This window comes from Alternaria triticimaculans, assembly GCF_023758025.1.
Source record: "Alternaria triticimaculans strain BMP 0046 chromosome Unknown scaffold_5, whole genome shotgun sequence".
Taxonomy (NCBI): Eukaryota; Fungi; Ascomycota; class Dothideomycetes; order Pleosporales; family Pleosporaceae; genus Alternaria; species Alternaria triticimaculans.
Window position 1 is genome coordinate 659,564 of NW_026055962.1, and position 17,463 is coordinate 677,026.

The following is a 17,463-nucleotide window of genomic DNA, read 5'->3' on the forward strand; positions in this document are numbered from 1 at the left end:
TCAATTGTGTGAAGTGTTATTGCAGGAATTTGATCGCAGTCATGTAGTGATTGTGTGCGATTTGAGGGAAACATTGGAAGGCTCATGATAGCTGTAGATCTTGTTTTCGAGGCCCAGGAAGGGGGGATGAAGACATGAGGGTTTTGGTCTTCACTTTTTGATAGACAGTTAATACAGGCGCAACACATAAAATCCCGTTGATTATGTTTTTGTTCCCGCGATGGAGTAATAGTGGATTGGAAGAGGAGTAAAAAGTCGACGGAAGAGGGTTTATATAGGCATGCCCGTAGCGCGCAACCAGATGAAGATGAACCATGGTCTGGTCTTTCGGTTTTTTTATGGAGGAAAGTAGCCGTGGCCATCCCAGTGAGCGGATAGTTTTCAGTCCAACTGTCAATTTAGAAAGGCGGGCAGCCGCCGAAAAGTCATCGCGCGTTGTAGTATTTCTTTTTTTTGAACGAGAGAAGGCGCGACAGAACTCCATAATAATGTAGGAATGGTGTTTTTGGAAGAGGAGTAGGAGTCGACTCCATTGATCGATTGCGAGTTGGATTTTGAGAAAACAAAGAAGTGGTATGTTGAAGCAAAAAGAAGAGAAGGAAAGCAGGAGTAGATAGCTTTTATCCCAGCGAGAGCAGTCCATGTTCTTGTAGTCTTTTCGATTCAGTATGTGAGGTGCGTCGGTCGTCGCAACCATGTTGTCCGGATGAAGCTCTTTTGGTAAAGCGCAGAGCAAGTCCGCACTCACTCCATGCACGACTGCCCTCTTATTTTCGAACTTTGAGTTCTGTCGCGACAAAGAGCGCATCGTACCAAGTGTGGCGGCTTTGTAGTAGATCATGAATGCGAAGCAAGTGTTTCTTTCGACACATGCGAAGATTTCCATGGCTTTTGGAAATTTTGAAAGCTGAGCTCGGGAAGGCGAGACACATAATTTCTTTCGACCACTTTTTTAGAAGTAGAAATCCAGGGCATAACTTTTTCTCGATGGTCATTTAGATGAGAAGTGCTCCTATGTGCCAGCTTGGGTTTGATTTTTGGTGTTCACAAGAAGCATTAGTGTAAAGAAGAGAAGGACAGCAACATGTAGTAGTCGTAGTCCGGTTTTGGTGAGAGCGTCATGAATAGTCAGACGTTGACTTTTAAACTTTCTAGAACTCGTGAGGTATCGATCTTTGGAACAAGACCATGATCACTGCGACTTGTAGTTTTCGATATAGAGAAGCTATGAAGAAGCTCTGGCAGAAACAAGCCATTGAACGCATAATGTACTTTCAGTAGGTGTTTGGCAAGCAGATCGATATGGACAGCATGACCGTAACTTTTGAAAGAAAGCACCTGCTCATCGCAGAAAAGGACTGAAGTTTTGGTAACACAAAGTCAAAAGTGTGTGCGTTGGAATGTGAAAAGAAAGAGGAGCAACGAGTTGAATTTATAGACGGAAATCAGAGACGAGATGAACACGTGAATGAACAGACACAAGTACCATGCTACGTTTGGGTCAAACAAAGACGCCGTGGACGATTTTCCAAACTTGTGTCCTTCTCTCAATGCAGTCTAAACACCTAAAATGCCGCTCAACGTGATCACATAACGCAAGCAGACGCTACCCACACAATGAATGACATGACGTGATATCTAATCGCTCAAAACGCCCTCGACGCCGGGTATAACGCTTCAAGTCCCATCATTCATGATCTACGGCCCGCCCTTTGGAGACTGACGGAATTCCACAAAATTGTACGGTTGTGCAGTCACGCCCACGTAGCGACCCTGTTTGGGATCGTACACAGCGTGCACACTGACCGTGATCTTCGCTCGCTCGCCGTATACCTCGACGAGGCCCATCACCACGAAGGCGCCGCGCGGGACCGGGTGTGGGTACGGCTTGAAGGTTCTGCGAAAGTCGGCCTGGAATTGCGACAGGTCTAGTGTGAACTTCTTGGGATCGATTGTGACGCGGTCGAGGTCCTTGGTAGCGCCGTCGACAGGTGCGACAGAGGGCGACGCACCTGGCTGCTGGGTAGGTGTCGCAGACGTGGAGAAAGGCCTTGAAGGGACGCTCGTCGTGGGGTTCGCCGATGATCGCGGGTTGGCGCTTATTCTTTGAACGAGCTCCTGGACGGTCTCAGTCTTCGATTCTGGACTCCAGCCCATATAGACTTTGAATCCTTTCCATGAGCTTCCTAGTTTGCTTGTTGTGTTGCTGTATATGGCCTTCGCTGCCTCCTTGGGATAAAGTAGCCGATTCAGGCGGTGGTGAACAGTGCTGTCGACTGGTCGAGTTGCCTTCCGCAACGTTCCATCCTCCAACAGCTCTATCCCGGGCTGTTCGTATTCGTTGGGCGTGGTGTCTGGAAACTTGACCTCAATCCACACTTTGCCTTTGGTCGTGTCGATTTTGCCGGCTTTTGCGACGAGGACTGGGTGCTTGGCGAAAGCGTTGCGTACTCTGTATACTAATTCTCCTGTCACGTTGTCAGTACATGAACGACATGCTCGGCCAAGGATATCGTACCTCGTATCTTGTCAATCCTTGGACGGTCTGTCGCCAGCTTCTTGAACTGTTGCCATTCTGGATCTGACCCTTTCCAAAATCTCTTCGGTTTTAGCCTCGAAAAGCCGGTGGGTATGAATAGTATAGGGTCGTATTCTTCGTCGTCGTCTTCGTCTTCATCGTCTGCTTCTCGGCCGACCGTTGTCCACCCGCCGTCGTTGGCCTCTTCAACTTCAACACTTATGCTAATATATCTCGAGATTCCGTAAAAGGCCAATCCGACTGCGACGGCACCGACTAATCGTCTGTGGACAGTTAGCACGTGGAAAGTACAGGGGATGTGTGAAGCGACTCACGACCTGCTGAGGAATGGTCGCCCTATACGCACTCGTTGTATTATGACTCGCTCGTGGCCATCTCGTGCTGCCGATCGGACTATACGCGCATGTGGTATCCGGTTGAAGAGGGAGAAGTTGCGCCGAAGCACCAGTGGCGTAGACATCGGTCTGGCGCAGGCGGAAGCGAGTGTTACGAGAATGAGGAACGCAAGATCAAGGAGAGAGACATTTAGGTCTTTCTAGAACAAAGAATGCGCGTGAAGCTGTGCAGCGTTAACAAGTGAATGCAGTTGATAGCGCCCCACGGGTTGTATCACTGATAGTTGCGGGCGGAGGTGAGGCAGGTTCGGCGCTAGTTCCGTCTAGGTCGCAGCGCAGCTCAGGATGGCGATGATGCACCTGCATCATCGCGGAACGTCCTCAACTCCATCCTCACCGCCACCATGAAGCTATCCGGCGCCTTTGTCGCCTCATCGCTGTACTGCACTGTCCTTGCAGCTCGCCCCACCGTCAGTCCCGAGACTGCGCGTCTCGTCATCGCCCAGCGCCTGGGCCTATCGCGATTCCACTCTGTCGAGCACCCCGACGCCGAGACGATCAGACACATCAACACGTATGGAGGAAGGCACCAGAAGCTGTTCGGCGCAGACGATGCAGAGCAATCCAAGGCGCACCTGCTGATGTGGGTGGAGGGCGCCGAGCAAGATGAGGCAACAGGTGGGCATACGTGACGACAGCATCGCGAAGGATACGACTAACCCGAGCTCTCAGTCATCATCAACGATGGATCAGACCGCACACACGACTTTGCGATATCGAGTGCACCCTCTATCGAGGACAACGAGCGCCTGGTCATGGACTTCATAGCACAAGCCAAGTCGCTGCCGGCACTCTCAGACCCCCAGCAACGGACATACACGTCCAACTTCGACATTGAGTCGGCCCTCCCACCGAACGAGAAGTCGGACGCCTACAATGGCTACCTCAACATCTGGACCACCGGCACGAAAGACGACCTATCGACCGAGCAGATTGCCCAGGTGCTAAGCAGCGTCAACAAGAAGGCCGAGGAGACGGGTTTCTCTACGACTGTCGTCATGATGCCGCGTTCAGCCAAGTCCAAGTCCAAGCGCGCTGCCCAACCGTGGGGCGCCTACGATGTCCCCTCCAAGGAGGCCCGCCGCCAGAACCCCGAGGCAATCCTCTCCTCGCAGCCCGTACCTGCAGTCTCCAAGGTGCCTGACCTGGAAGACTTCCCCGTCGTAATTGCGGCCGAGAACAAGAAGGGACCTGTTCGCGGTATCCTTCCTAGCTGCTTCAAGTCCATGTCGGCTTGCGAGACTCAGACCCACAACTGCTCCAGCCACGGCGAGTGCAAGCTCCTCCACAAGGGACGTGGATCCGGTCCCGGTCAGGAGACAGTTGACTGCTATGGATGCGCCTGCGCCGCTACGGTCGAGCACAAAGACGGAAAGGGTATGGAGGGCCAGAGAAAGGTCACCTACTGGGGCGGCCCCGCTTGCCAGAAGAAGGACATCTCGGTTGAGTTCTGGCTCTTTGTTGGTGCCGGTGTCACTCTGGCCTTCTTGATCTCTGCTGGTATTGGTATGCTCTACAGCATGGGTGCCGAGGAGCTGCCCAGTGTTATCGGTGCCGGTGTCAGCGGTCCCACAAGGAAGTAAGGGGTTGCTAGATGTATGAACTGGTGGAGATAAGAGGGAGACGGAAGATCGAGCATTGTATATCTGGTGTACGACAGACAGTCTTTGTTAGTTAGCAGTATGGGGCTTGTACTCTATGGGATAATGGCGTTTATAGCACTGCAATTTAGCATTTGAACAAGTTGATACAAGTTTGACAAAGTTGATCATCTGCTCATGTCCACTAATTCGACTGCAAACGGTGATGGCATTATGTTGATTCGCTCACGTAGCTACTGATGTGTAGCTGTCCAGTATGCCTGTCAGATGTCTCAGTCGCCATGTTCCTGGATACATTAAAACTGAACGACTGAGACATATCACAGGCGTAATGGATAGCTACACAAATGCTGCAAAGGCCACGACCCTATACATCTTCAGTAACCCCATGTTCGACCCCTAGAAATACACGCGCGCATCATCACAACTTTACACTCCTCATGCCTTGGCCTTCTCCACTATTACACCATCGTCGCTCTTGGCCTTCTCCTCGTCCAACTCCTTCATGAACTCGGATTGGATGCCAGCCCTGCGGTTCTCCCACCACTCCTTTTCCGCTGGTGCCTTGGCTGTGATCTCACCGAGACGCTCGCGAATGTGGTTGTTCTGTGCCATTTCTGAAGCGGATTGGAAGATGGTCTGGCCCCAGTTCGGTGCGAAGGCATTGGCCTGTCTCAATGTCAGTCATGCTCAAAGAATTGCGAAGCCACCCGACTTCAATCTATACTCTCTAGACTCACCTCGTTGACGACATCCCTGAGTTCCTCCTCAATCTCCTTCTCTGCCCGCTGGAACCGCTGCCACAGATCATCGCCCACGCTACCCCTCTGCAGCAATGCCTGCAGCGCCTGCTTGGCGTTTCTTATCTGTACAATCCTATGTATGTCCTCTGTTGCGCGACGCAATAGCGCAGCCTTGAGTACGCTGTCCGGCACCTTGGGTTCGTCCATGTGTAGTAGGGAGAGGTAGACATTGCGCTGGAGATGTGTGGGGAACCAGGGTTCGAGGGATGCGGCGTTCGCGGCTTGACGCTTGCGGTAGAGGTTGGTGAAGACAGTGAATGATCCGGCGAGGATACCGATGTAAGCGATGGGCACGGTAAGCATTACCCAGTCGACCATGTCGAAGGGCCACATGGTGAATGTTGTGTGGGTTGTGTGTGCTTTGTTTGCGCGGAATGTGAAGAGGTATGACAAGCTCGGGATGCGATGCAGGCGCTGACGTTAGAATATGAAGGAGCGACGGTGTTCTCAGTAGTGAGATATGGGGTAGGTGAAGACCAAGAGGGAGGGCAAGTCGCTGTTGTCTCACTTATCGATACATTCGAATATCTGTCCAGTTCCGCGCCAGACTAGCGTCCTTCTAGCGCGTCTGCGTCATCCATGTCCGCTCCGCTACAGGCGCCTTCTCGAATCAATCACCAACACCAACCAAGGTTCACCACTGCACCTCGCCTTTGTCTACTTATTTCTTCCGGTCGCGCTTCCCTCCCAAATCTCCTCCCTATACCCTACCACCAGCATCACCTTTATCCACTCCACCACGAAATTCATAGCGTTCCGATCATGATATTGAGGGTATGTCTTTATGCCCAATGCAGGTGATATCTTACTAATTCGCACCAGTTCGTTAGCAAAGACGGCCAGTTCCGGTTGACGGTACAGCCCGAGGACACCTTCTCGTCGATTCTGCCCCAGGTTGCCGAGAAGCTGCCCAAGAATGTCGACATCCAGAGCATCAGTGTTAGCAACAAGCCGCAGGGAGGCGACGCGAGGAAGCTTGCTGGCCTTGAGGGCGTGAGCTTCAAGCAAGTGGGACTATCGTACGTAGCTTACCCAAGCTTGTCTTCACAGCTAATGATACTATAGAAACGGCGCGCAACTCTTCCTATCCTTCGAGGAGCAGTCTGCGGCACCGAATGGCCATGCTGCACCTTCGACCGGCGGCGCACGACTGAATGGCAAACCCGTCGAAGAGACCAACATGGGCTCCGTTCCCATCGGCGATGCTTTGCAAACTATAAAGAACCCATGGGAGGTTGTCAGGCAGTCCCCGCTCGACGACAGGCTAGATAGACAGGATGGCAAAATCCCCAGGAAACGCGACGCCCGCATGTGTTCCCACGGGCCCAAGGGCATGTGCGACTACTGTATGCCCCTCGAACCCTACTCGCCCGCATACCTCGCCGAGAAGAAGATCAAGCACCTCTCCTTCCATTCATACCTGCGCAAAGTCAACTCGGCGAAGAACAGACCAGAGCTCGGTAGCTCGTACATGCCACCGCTGACCGAGCCCTACTACCGCGTACGCCCCGACTGTCCATCGGGACACAAGCCATTCCCAGAGGGTATCTGCACCAAGTGCATGCCTAGCGCCATCTCGCTGAAGCCACAAGAGTACCGCATGGTAGACCATGTCGAGTTCGCTTCGATACAGGTGGTGGACGATGTGATCAACTTCTGGAGACAAACGGGCTGTCAGCGACTGGGCTTCTTGTACGGCAGGTACGAGGAGTATACTGAGGTGCCGCTGGGAACAAAGGCTGTTGTCGAGACCATCTATGAGCCACCGCAAGTCAATGAGGCGGACGGTATCTCGCTAGGCGAATGGGACAACGAGAAGGAGATTGACGAGATTGCCGCACAGTGTGGGCTGCAACGCGTCGGTGTGATCTTCACTGATCTCCTCGACGCGGACAAGGGCGACGGCTCTGTCATCTGCAAGCGTCATATGGACTCGTACTACCTTTCCTCCTTAGAGATCTGCTTCGCAGCACGGTACCAAGCAAGGTACCCCCGGCCTTCCAAGTGGAGCGATACTGGACGACACGGATCCAACTTTGTAACGTGTGTAATCAGCGGCGATGATCAAGGTCAGATTGGCATCTCGTCGTACCAGGTTTCGAACGACGCCGTCGAGATGGTCCGCGCAGACATCATCGAGCCCTCAGCCGAGCCATCAGTCATGCTTGTTCAGTCGGAAGAAGACAATGAAGCCTTGAATCGCGCGCGGTACATCCCTGAAGTTTTCTACAGAAGAATCAACGAACACGGTGCGAACGTACAAGAGATTGCCAAACCCGACTTCCCCGTGGAATATCTGCTTCTCACACTAACACACGGATTCCCTACTCAGCCAAATCCTCTCTTCACTGGTGGCAAGTTCCCGATCGAGAACCGCGAGGCTATGGGCGAGATGCCAGAGATTTCACATCTTGGCAAAGCTCTCAACGCCAGAGCGAACGGGCTGGCGCTCAACACGACCAGCGGCCTCAATGCCATTTCCAATTTCCACATGCTATGCTTTATCCATAACCTCGGCATTCTGTCAAAGGTGCGTCACTGCAAAACTGCATGGATATGATGCTAACTGTACGACTAGGACGAAGAGTCACTGCTCTTCAAGGTAGCATCAACGCACGACACCTCAGAAGGCTCAGCGCTCCAACATACCGGAGGCTGGGCAACCCTTCTGACCATTCTCAAAGAAAGTGGTGAGCGCCCCCCGAAACGTTCCTATCAATCTTCGCCCCAATCCAAGTCGGCCAGTAGGGGGGCTGCAGCCTTAGACCACACCCGCGGTACGATGCGACAGTCCTCCTATGGCTCAGATTCCGATTCAGTACAGTTGGCTAAGAGGGTAAAGGGGGTTAAGCTTGGGAAGTAGATTAGTCTAGGCTAGTCACACTCCTGGGGCGCGACCTCTGACACCATAGGTCTGTAACCCGAGCGACAATGGAAAGGCTCATGAAGCCTGGAAGTAGTGGGCATACTGGTGGAGTTGAGGAGCTAGGTATGAGCGGAGGTGCATGCATTGCCTGGCGTCGTCGCAGATTTCTAGCATCTGGTGATCGGTCGAGAGGAAATCAGGGTGTGCAATATATCCGTTGAACTGTGTTTTTGACATCTTCTGCCGTGAGACATGTCTGAAGGTATAGCTTGCTCTATGTGAATCGCTCAACCTATCTGATTTGTTAATATAGACGTTGTTATGGAAATATCTGTACGGTCTTTGAAACTTTTGAGCATGATTGAGGATTGGCGAACTGCTTTGTATGCCGCGATGATGATGTGATTAGAGAAAGAAGACGTGGTCTGTGCAGAAACGTGAGTTCGCGGTCTCGCGTCGACGCGTCGCACTTTAGCAGTCCAGCTCAACATCCCAACCTCGACACCTCAAACTCCACACAACCACCACAATGGCCGATTTCTTCAACGTAAAAGCGAGGCAGCAAGCCGCTGCAAAGGCCAGCTCATCAAAAGCGCCTACGACGAAGCAAGAGCCCAATCGCATGCAGCCATGGGTTGAGAAATAGTACGAACGCAGCACCTAAGCACACCATTCCGCACCCATACTAACAGCATCACAGCCGCCCCAAAACCCTCTCCGAAGTAACAGCCCAAGACAACACCATCCAAATCCTGTCCCGCACCATGCAATCCTCCAACCTGCCGCACATGCTCTTCTACGGCCCGCCAGGCACAGGAAAAACCTCCACAATCCTTGCCCTTGCCAAAGAACTCTACGGTCCCGAACTCATGAAGTCGCGCGTGCTTGAACTGAACGCCTCAGATGAACGTGGCATCAGCATCGTGCGGCAAAAAGTCAAGGATTTTGCGCGCCAGCAACTCAGCGTAGCGCCCACCTACAACGTCATGACGGAAGACGCGAGCAGCGGCGAGACAAAGACAGTGCGGTACAGGGATAAATACCCGTGTCCGCCGTTCAAAATTATCGTGCTGGATGAGGCGGATAGTATGACGCAGGATGCGCAGAGTGCGCTGCGTAGGACTATGGAAACGTACAGTCGCATGACGAGGTTCTGTCTCGTGTGTAATTACGTCACGAGGATTATCGATCCGCTTGCGTCGAGGTGTTCGAAGTTCCGATTCAAGAGTCTGGATCAGGGGAACGCGGTTAAGCGTGTGGGCGATATCGCGAGGCTGGAGAATGTGCAATTGGAAGAAGGGGTTGCGGAGGAGTTGGTGCGGGTCGCAGATGGCGATCTGAGAAAGGCAATCACGTTTTTGCAATCCGCGGCTAGGCTTGTGGGTGCTGTTGTACAAGCTCAAGGTGCGGGAGGCAAAAAGAAGAAGAAGGTTGTTGCTGAGGACGACGAGATGGATATCGATTCTGCGGCGGCGCCAGCTCAGACACCCGCTGTTTCCCTCCCTATTATCGCCGAGATCGCGGGTGTGCTACCGCCAGCTACACTGTCTTCCTTCAGCGACTCGCTATTCCCCAAGTCCTCAGCTACCAAGTCGATACGCTACAACGAGATTGCCAAGGTGGTGGAGAATATGATTGCAGAGGGGTGGAGTGCGTCGCAGACTGTGGGTCAGTTGTACGAACAGATCATGTACGATGAGAGGGTTGAGGATGTTAAGAAGGTTAGGCTTGCGGGCGTATTTAGTGAGACGGATAAGAGGCTTGTGGATGGTGGGGATGAACATCTTGCTGTGCTGGATCTGGGGGTGAGGGTTGCGGGTGTGCTTTGTCTCTGAGGGAGTAACAGTGCTGTCATGGGGTTTGTGTCTCTGTAAAGCATACTGCGTGCGGGACATGGAGAGACGTATTTGATGGAACAGTAGCACTCATAGTAGGGTCTTTATTTACAGGATTAAACAGAAAGCTACATTACATTCGTATCGTATCGTGTGGGGATATCTCAAAAAGGATATACAAAGAATAAACATGCGAAAGCACACGTTGTACTCCCGCTCAAAGCTCGTCGTATAGCGCTCAGCGCATGGAAGCCATCATCTCGTCATGCGGGGTCGCGCCCAGTCCGCCCAATATCCAGAAATACTCCGCTTCTTTTACTTCACATACAACTCCAAAAGATACCCGTGAAAAGATGAGGAAAGAATGCGGACCGATCGCAGCGTAGTCTCATCAAACGTCCAGTAGCATACATCGTTATCAGGCTATGCAAAGATGCAGAATCCGGCTCCAACACTGAACATGGCGATTGCGGCCAGTGTCTCTGTCCTGACCACGAATCTGTTGCCAGTAGACGGTGAGTTCGATGGCGTAGCTGAAGCGCTGGCTAGAGTTGCAGAAGACGCTGTCGGCGAAGCGCTCTCCGAGTATAATTCGGATGACGAAGGCGACACTACATCGGTGATTGTTGACGCCGACTGCGATGTCTTAGTAAGTGTGGTCTGTGATGTTGACATCGACGTGGGGGTGAGAGAAGTATCGCTGGCGTTGGAAGACGACGACGCCGGTGTAGACGTAGACGCAGATGCGCTTACAGAGGAAGACACGGATAGCGACGACAAAGATGATGAGGCAGAAGAGGAAGCACTCACCACCACCGTATCCGTACTCTGTGCCTGACTCACAACCCCCGCGCCCGCTTCCGACGTCGCAACCGCAGCAGCGGGATACAGCTCCGGCAACAGACTCTTGACGTCTCCGGGTAATTTCTGGTACCAATTCGGCTCCATATCTCCTGTTGGCATGGGGGCGTTGGGGCCCGTGGGCATAGCTGTTTTGAGCACTGACAAGACCGAGAGCAATGTTGGGTTCATGGTTGCGGGATCAATGGCGCGGTCTTGGAGGTTGGGGAAATTAATTGCTGATGCGAAGGCGCCGGTGGAGGCGAAGGCCATGAGGATGGAGATGGGCTTCATTGTCGTATAGAGGTGTGCGGTTTGGGGGTGATTGATATGATGTTGAGATGAGTTGGCGTGATGTTCGCGTGGCGGGTAAAAGAATGTGGGGTGATTGATTCTTCTTTGGGATAATAATGAACGAGCGTGGTTTTTCAGCGAGAGCGAGTGTCGTGAATATAGTAGGTTGTTGTTGACAAACAAACGCGTGCAGTGGAGTCACTGCGATGCACGACTGCGAGCTTTTTGCGCGATATGACGTCGAATCGGGCGGGGAAAGAGTGCTCGGTCCCTCTGTTCAGTTCGACCGTTTGGGACGTTGAGAAAAAGAAAGTATCGTTGGGAACCGTTCGGTCAAGTCGTTATGTACCCGGGCTTCCTGAGCCGCTGTAGAAATGAGAGTGATGGTAAGCCACTTTGCTGGCAAAAATTCAAGATCGCAAGACCGATTGGAACGTACAAAATTGTCTTTCACTGCGCTTGTAACCGTCTGAAATGGGGCAATACGATGATGGTGCTGCGCGAAGCCGTGTGTACGTCCAATGAGTGACCAAGTGACGAGAAGTTTGATGAGACTCTGTGCGACTGTGCCACAAGAAAATTAAGTGACCTTCTGACGAAGACGCGGGTACGAAAAAAGAAGAAGATGCGAGATGCGAGTTCCAGCGCGCTCGAAAGAGAGATAATCAAAGCAGGTGTTGAGATGCCTGGTAAACAAAAGCAACCCGCGAACCAGATTTGAAGCTGAGGGGAAAATTACCGAGCGGCTGGGTAGTTTGGACATGACATCTGAGGCATCGACCAACCCCAGCAACATACGTTCCGTGTCGCAGCCTTACTTCAGATGCGAACTCTCTAATGATACTCGCCCCCCTGTGCCGTCGGTTGTTGCAAGTTCTGACGTGCTTGCGCGCTAAGCCTCACCATGTCGGCGGCCATTGAAACATGCTCGTTGTTTCGGAACATTTCACGAACCGAAACGTGCGGCGCCTGATGAATGCTCATGGGAGTAAGGTACGGCGAGGGAACTGTTCTTAGAATAGTTCTTGCGGAGTGGCAGACGTTTCTCCAGTGAGTGAAGTCCAAGTGTTGGCGCACATGCGCGCGATAGAAGGTTTACAAGAGACTCGGCGATTGTTGAGCCATTTGCCGGCGGCAACATCGTGTCACTTCGAAGCCATCTTTGGGCTTCCTGGTCATGTCTTCTGTTTGCTCCTCGTTTGGGCTGCATCAAGCTCGATTCCACAAGGGGGGAGGAGGTAGAGACTGATCGAAGAAAGGCGCACAGGGGGACAAGTATGGAATCGGGGATGATGAGGAGATGCAGCTAAAAATCACCTCATCGCATGTCAGCGCTTTGCGTTCAGTATCATGCTCCTCTGACTGGCCCATCCAACCCTAGACGGGAAGTTACGTGTCCAGGAAGCCTTCTCCCGAGCAGTGTTCACATGCGACCCGTCCCAAGCTGGAGGTGTGCCGTCGGTGGTTGCGGACTCCGGAGAATGGAGAGAGTTGATGCGAGCGCAAATGAGATGGAAGACCAGGGTTCCCCGCGGAGGTGCTATCCCAAAGCAGACGAACCTCGGCATCCCTTCCCACGACGCCACGCATGATGTTCGCTCAGGTACGAACGTGACAGTGTGCGATTGTCGACTAAGGCAGGTGCTAATCCACACGGCGTCTCTGGATAGGCTTGGTGCTTGGGCGACCGGCATATAAGATGCACTGCACATGGCCGCCCCAACTAGGACGGTACCCACCGCTACCAATTATCATAGCCCCGCGATAGCTGTCGAAGCTCTCCTCACGACGAAGTCGGATCGTACCAAACTACGGTTCTACCAACAAACACACTAGGCAATATGGCAGCTCCAGCAAGTGTTGATATCAAGAAGCTCGAGGGGAAATGGGTCATGGTAAGTTCTAAGCAGCTTTCAAGTCCTGGTGTTCTTTGCATACCTTCCTCATTTCGTGCATCGTAACATCGCTCTAACACATCATAGAACAAGTCCCTCTCGGATGCGTTCGATGCCGTCCTCGCCCTGCAGGGCATGGGCTGGCTGACGCGCAAAGCCCTCGGCGCAGCAACCGTAACCCAACACCTCTACCAAACCACCATAGACGGCGAAGACAACACGCCAACGACAGAGATCAAAATCGATCAACTCATCACCGGCGGCATCAAAGGCTCCACCGAGACCCGCATCCTAGACTGGCACTACCGCGAGCACGTTGACAGGCTCTTCGGCACCGTCAAGGGACGGTCGCGCTACATTGCCCTAGCCAAGGCAATCGAAGAAGGAAAGGCTGCAGGTGTGGGCGAGGAAGATGCAAAGTACGTGGCAGAAGGGTGGTTGAAGGAGACAGAAGAAGGAGATGTTGTCGAGAGCTTTGTGGAAAATGAGGCAAACAAATGGACTGCGTGGCAGATCTGGGGGTTCGCGGATATTGGGGGTGAGAGGAAGCTGACGAGGAAGTTTGTGGTTAGGAAGGTGGGGAGTGATGAGGTTGTTAGGGTTAGGCTTGTATATGACCACACGGGCGCGTTGGATCAGGCGGCTTAAGTTGCAAATTTGTACATACCCGTTAGGTCGACCAAAGAGCTGTCATTCCTGATCTGATTTGAGCGTTTTCCTGTGCGTGTGATGGCAAGGCCTTGACCTTCAAACGGGATATGCTGTCCCTCGAGTCGATGGAGTGTCGTGCAAGTTCTCTCTCCCATATTATGTACCACTTTGCACAACACAACACGACCACGAAGCAGATTAGCCGGACCCTCGTACAGTTGAGCTCATGCATGGGTACAGAATCCTTTTACTGGTCCGGCTGTCTGATAAAGAACTCTCTTGATTAGTGGCTACTTCCCATGCTGCACCTGACAGGCTTAAGTACTGCAGTATACCTCTCGCAGCAGGCGCCACAACATCTGCAACTCTCTCCATTCTGTCCTTTTGCAGGCGTTGGTGCAGATCGTCATTTTCGCCATGGGCACGTTTAACATGGCCGATACGAGCTTTCTGACGGATCTCTTCCTTGCCCTTATCGTTCTGACATCTACGATTCTTATCCTGATGCTGCTTTGCCTCATCATCCGCCTCATCAATCGACACAAGAGAAAAGCCAGTCAACAACCAGCCCAGGAGCCCGCTCTACTGGATCTCGAATCCGGCCGAGAGTCCCGCCTATCGCATCGCCTTTCGCGGCAACAAATACAACAGGAGCACTACGAAGACCTACAGCAACGCTACTCGTCCGTACCGCCATCACCATCGATCGAATTACTCCCCGAGATCAAGACGAGCGCAAGTGATGACAGAGCGAGCGAGTGGTTGGAGCGCGGAGTTACGGACGAAGGCATCAATGTGGTTCATGGGGATTTGGGGGAGAAGAAGTCGGAGATGACACAGGCGGTGGTGGTTAGGCCGAAGAAACAGTTGAGGTGGGAGTGGAGGGATGGGAAGGTGGATAATGGCGCTGTACCGAAGAGATCTAGGGTCATTGAACGGACGGATAAGGATGGGATCGTGTGTAGGGAGTATCGGACGGAATGAGAGAGTGGACAAGGGTTTGGTGGAAGCATCTAGAGGTAGTTGTAATGAAGAAGGTTTCGAGTAATGTGCTCTCTCACTATCTCATGTCAGCATCTGGAAGATACTGGCATAGTTGAAGGAACGTTGGCACGTGGAGATATCGTGCGACTGATCCAAAGTACCTTCCTAGCTGCGCCTGTATTCATCGCGCGACTGTCGTATAAAGCCGCTTGCATGCTGACGTGGCTCGTCATCTTAGTCCGGGAGCACACAGTAGGACTTATGTCCGTAAAGGTAGCCATGACAGCTGGTACGCGTCCTGTCAACTCCGTGGTAGCTCAGGCTGGACTGTACGATTGGTGTGAACCCAGGTGAATCCTGTCTGCTGGCAGCGCTGTTGTCATATATTACCTATAGCCGGTGATATTATAGGCTTTGTATGACCGCGAAGACTGGTGCATAGTGCTGTGTTCCCCCCTTTACCCGAGTCCGGATCGTACAAATGATACGCTGGGCTCCATAGACCAGCAAGCAAACACAGTACCTTTATTCTATGAGACCTTGGTATTCCAGACACTCTCGACATCGACGGAATCTGACACTGTATATCATGGCGAACATTGGAGGAGAACATATTGATGTCGACACGCATCCGTACCCTGGTATGCTGGAAAGCTTGTACGGCAAGGCCTCGGAGGTTCTCGATCCGGACGTTGGTTCCGGAGAGAGTGGTTACGCGAACTCGCTGATTGACATACCAATATCTACGCACCTCACCTCAACAAAGCACTCTCAACATATGCAACCTTCGTCGTTGGCTCAATTCATACACCCTGCCACGTATAGGGATACAACTCCAGAAGACACGCGTCCTATTGGCGCCATCTTCGCGGTTGTACTCGCTGGTATCATCGGGTTTGCAGTCCCAATCACCCTCTTGACACGGTACCTGAAACGCGCCAGACAGGAAACGAAGCAGATGGAGGAAGAAGACGCGGTCTTGGAGAATGTGTTATACCGCAGTAAACTCAACGAGAGAGCATGGAATGTGGGGTTGAAGCGACTGCACGCGGCCTCCATCAGGAAGTGGTCCAACGAAGAAGCCTGTGCACAGTTCGTAGGTGTGCTTGGGCGGCCAAACTTGGATATGAAGACTCCGTGGTTGCAAGGCTGTGTGGAGCGCGAGATGCTGGAGAAGCTATTTGAGCGGGAAAATAGGGTGCGTAGAGGTAACAGGGAGAAACCATTGCCAGTGTGCCCGGAGTGATATCGATGTTGGCGAGACCGTTGAAATTGATAACCGATGATGCGCCCATCAAGTAGCGGTTGTCAAGTACGAGTAAGCGTAAGCGTACGCGCACGCTACATGTATTTGCCTGTTCTTGGGCGTCTGTTTGTGGCTTCGGGTAGTGGGCAGTATGTGATTCAAGAAAGGACTGCAGGGCGAAAGACATGGGTCCTCCAGGCATGTATGCGGCTTCATCAACGATTCGCATGGAATTAGCATAAGATAAGATTTGTGGCGACCTCAAATAAGGATAGAGCTGAATGGGTCTGGAGCCTACCCTGACATTGGGTCGCCTACTTTGCATGTTTTCATCTTGATGTAGGTTCCATGGTGTTTAGAGTTTTCCTTGAATGAGGTGTGGCTGGTTGCTGTGGTGAAATAGTGAGGCGGTCTTGATGTCCGGAGATGTCTGAGGATGAAGAAGAACAGAGACAACGGTGACCGTAGACAGAAAGCGTACGTAAGCTCGCATGAGAGTGGTCTGCATCGAACCTCGACTGCACGTCGATCAGCGGAGATGCAGATGCAGGGGTGAAAGACGTTGGCCAGCGGTAAGAACGTGGTAAGACGGTTACGCTAGGCTGCAGCCGAGTTAGCGTAGAAGCTTTGACAATCGACCAAATTTCACGACTGGGTAAACAAGAGCTGTTTGGGTTCATTTACTTGAACTATTCTTTCTCTCGCTCGATAATCACACGCCCGACGCGCCTGAACACGAAACCCTGCATCTAAGCGCTCCTTCTCCCATCCACGACTGCGACTTCCCACCAAAGCAGCTGCCCGCCCCGCTCGCTTCTACCACCCGCCGACACCCCACTGACGACCTCGGAGCACACGAGCTTCTCACACCACCCTACGCGCACCATGTCGGGCGAATTGGATATCGACTTCACGCGCCGAAACAAGAAGCCGCGCCCGCTTTCGGACCACGAGAAGGAAAAGCTGGATGAATTTGTCGACGCGATTCATTACTCGGCGAGGTGGGTTGTCAACACAAGAGGCGGTCAGCGCGTTTTCTTTATTGACCGCGAACACAGATACTCGGACGACGCATATGAATACCGCCATGTGCAGCTGCCTAAGCAAATGCTGAAGGCTATCCCAAAAGACTACTTCGACGGCGCGCGAGGCACACTGAAGCTGCTGTGGGAGGAGGAATGGCGGGCACTGGGCATCACACAGGTACGCGTGGTTTAAAGACAGGCTACAACATATATGCTGACTTGGGAACAGAGTTTGGGATGGGAGCACTACGAGGTCCATGAGCCAGAACCTCACATTCTGCTTTTCAAGTACGTTGTGTCAGAGCATACGCCGCGCGCTGCAAGCTAATTCTCCAACAGGCGACCGATCAACTACCAGCCTCCCATGCACTGATTCAACATCGAACCGCGGCGCAGCCAGAGGTCAACTTCACATTGACCGAACACGCGCAACAGCTGCGCACACCACCACGGCACACGAGACGGCCTATTCGCGATACCTTCTTTATC

At 52.6% G+C, this 17,463-nt stretch overlaps 9 protein-coding genes across 9 annotated transcripts; 6 read left to right on the forward strand and 3 right to left on the reverse strand.

Moving 5' to 3' along the window:
- Window positions 1-1,698: 1,698 nt before the first annotated feature.
- Window positions 1,699-2,914, reverse strand: J4E78_004534 (uncharacterized protein; the record flags this gene model as incomplete). Its single annotated transcript, XM_049365163.1, has 3 exons — window positions 1,699-2,468; window positions 2,519-2,736; window positions 2,901-2,914. The coding sequence occupies 3 exons, from the start codon at window positions 2,912-2,914 to the stop codon at window positions 1,699-1,701; spliced, it is 1,002 nt and encodes a 333-aa protein (XP_049222964.1).
- A 364-nt stretch (window positions 2,915-3,278) lies between these two features.
- J4E78_004535 (uncharacterized protein) lies at window positions 3,279-4,517 on the forward strand (the record flags this gene model as incomplete). The annotated part of the gene is made up of 2 exons (XM_049365164.1): window positions 3,279-3,552; window positions 3,607-4,517. 2 exons carry the CDS (start codon window positions 3,279-3,281, stop codon window positions 4,515-4,517), a joined length of 1,185 nt encoding a protein of 394 aa, XP_049222965.1.
- A 456-nt stretch (window positions 4,518-4,973) lies between these two features.
- Window positions 4,974-5,671, reverse strand: J4E78_004536 (uncharacterized protein; the record flags this gene model as incomplete). The annotated part of the gene is made up of 2 exons (XM_049365165.1): window positions 4,974-5,204; window positions 5,276-5,671. 2 exons carry the CDS (start codon window positions 5,669-5,671, stop codon window positions 4,974-4,976), a joined length of 627 nt encoding a protein of 208 aa, XP_049222966.1.
- A 429-nt stretch (window positions 5,672-6,100) lies between these two features.
- NPL4 (nuclear protein localization protein 4) lies at window positions 6,101-8,201 on the forward strand (the record flags this gene model as incomplete). Its single annotated transcript, XM_049365166.1, has 4 exons — window positions 6,101-6,112; window positions 6,161-6,357; window positions 6,404-7,868; window positions 7,917-8,201. The coding sequence occupies 4 exons, from the start codon at window positions 6,101-6,103 to the stop codon at window positions 8,199-8,201; spliced, it is 1,959 nt and encodes a 652-aa protein (XP_049222967.1).
- A 532-nt stretch (window positions 8,202-8,733) lies between these two features.
- RFC2 (Subunit of heteropentameric Replication factor C (RF-C)) lies at window positions 8,734-10,039 on the forward strand (the record flags this gene model as incomplete). The annotated part of the gene is made up of 2 exons (XM_049365167.1): window positions 8,734-8,849; window positions 8,905-10,039. The coding sequence occupies 2 exons, from the start codon at window positions 8,734-8,736 to the stop codon at window positions 10,037-10,039; spliced, it is 1,251 nt and encodes a 416-aa protein (XP_049222968.1).
- Window positions 10,040-10,462: 423 nt separating this feature from the next.
- Window positions 10,463-11,173, reverse strand: J4E78_004539 (uncharacterized protein; the record flags this gene model as incomplete). Its single annotated transcript, XM_049365168.1, has 2 exons — window positions 10,463-10,675; window positions 10,883-11,173. 2 exons carry the CDS (start codon window positions 11,171-11,173, stop codon window positions 10,463-10,465), a joined length of 504 nt encoding a protein of 167 aa, XP_049222969.1.
- A 1,841-nt stretch (window positions 11,174-13,014) lies between these two features.
- On the forward strand, window positions 13,015-14,703 carry J4E78_004540 (uncharacterized protein; the record flags this gene model as incomplete). The annotated part of the gene is made up of 3 exons (XM_049365169.1): window positions 13,015-13,068; window positions 13,156-13,668; window positions 14,110-14,703. 3 exons carry the CDS (start codon window positions 13,015-13,017, stop codon window positions 14,701-14,703), a joined length of 1,161 nt encoding a protein of 386 aa, XP_049222970.1.
- A 589-nt stretch (window positions 14,704-15,292) lies between these two features.
- On the forward strand, window positions 15,293-16,005 carry J4E78_004541 (uncharacterized protein; the record flags this gene model as incomplete). Its single annotated transcript, XM_049365170.1, is given in 2 exon segments — window positions 15,293-15,901; window positions 15,919-16,005. The coding sequence occupies 2 exon segments, from the start codon at window positions 15,293-15,295 to the stop codon at window positions 16,003-16,005; spliced, it is 696 nt and encodes a 231-aa protein (XP_049222971.1).
- An 829-nt stretch (window positions 16,006-16,834) lies between these two features.
- J4E78_004542 (uncharacterized protein) lies at window positions 16,835-17,347 on the forward strand (the record flags this gene model as incomplete). The annotated part of the gene is made up of 3 exons (XM_049365171.1): window positions 16,835-17,152; window positions 17,204-17,262; window positions 17,314-17,347. The coding sequence occupies 3 exons, from the start codon at window positions 16,835-16,837 to the stop codon at window positions 17,345-17,347; spliced, it is 411 nt and encodes a 136-aa protein (XP_049222972.1).
- Between the last annotated feature and the right edge of the window lie 116 nt (window positions 17,348-17,463).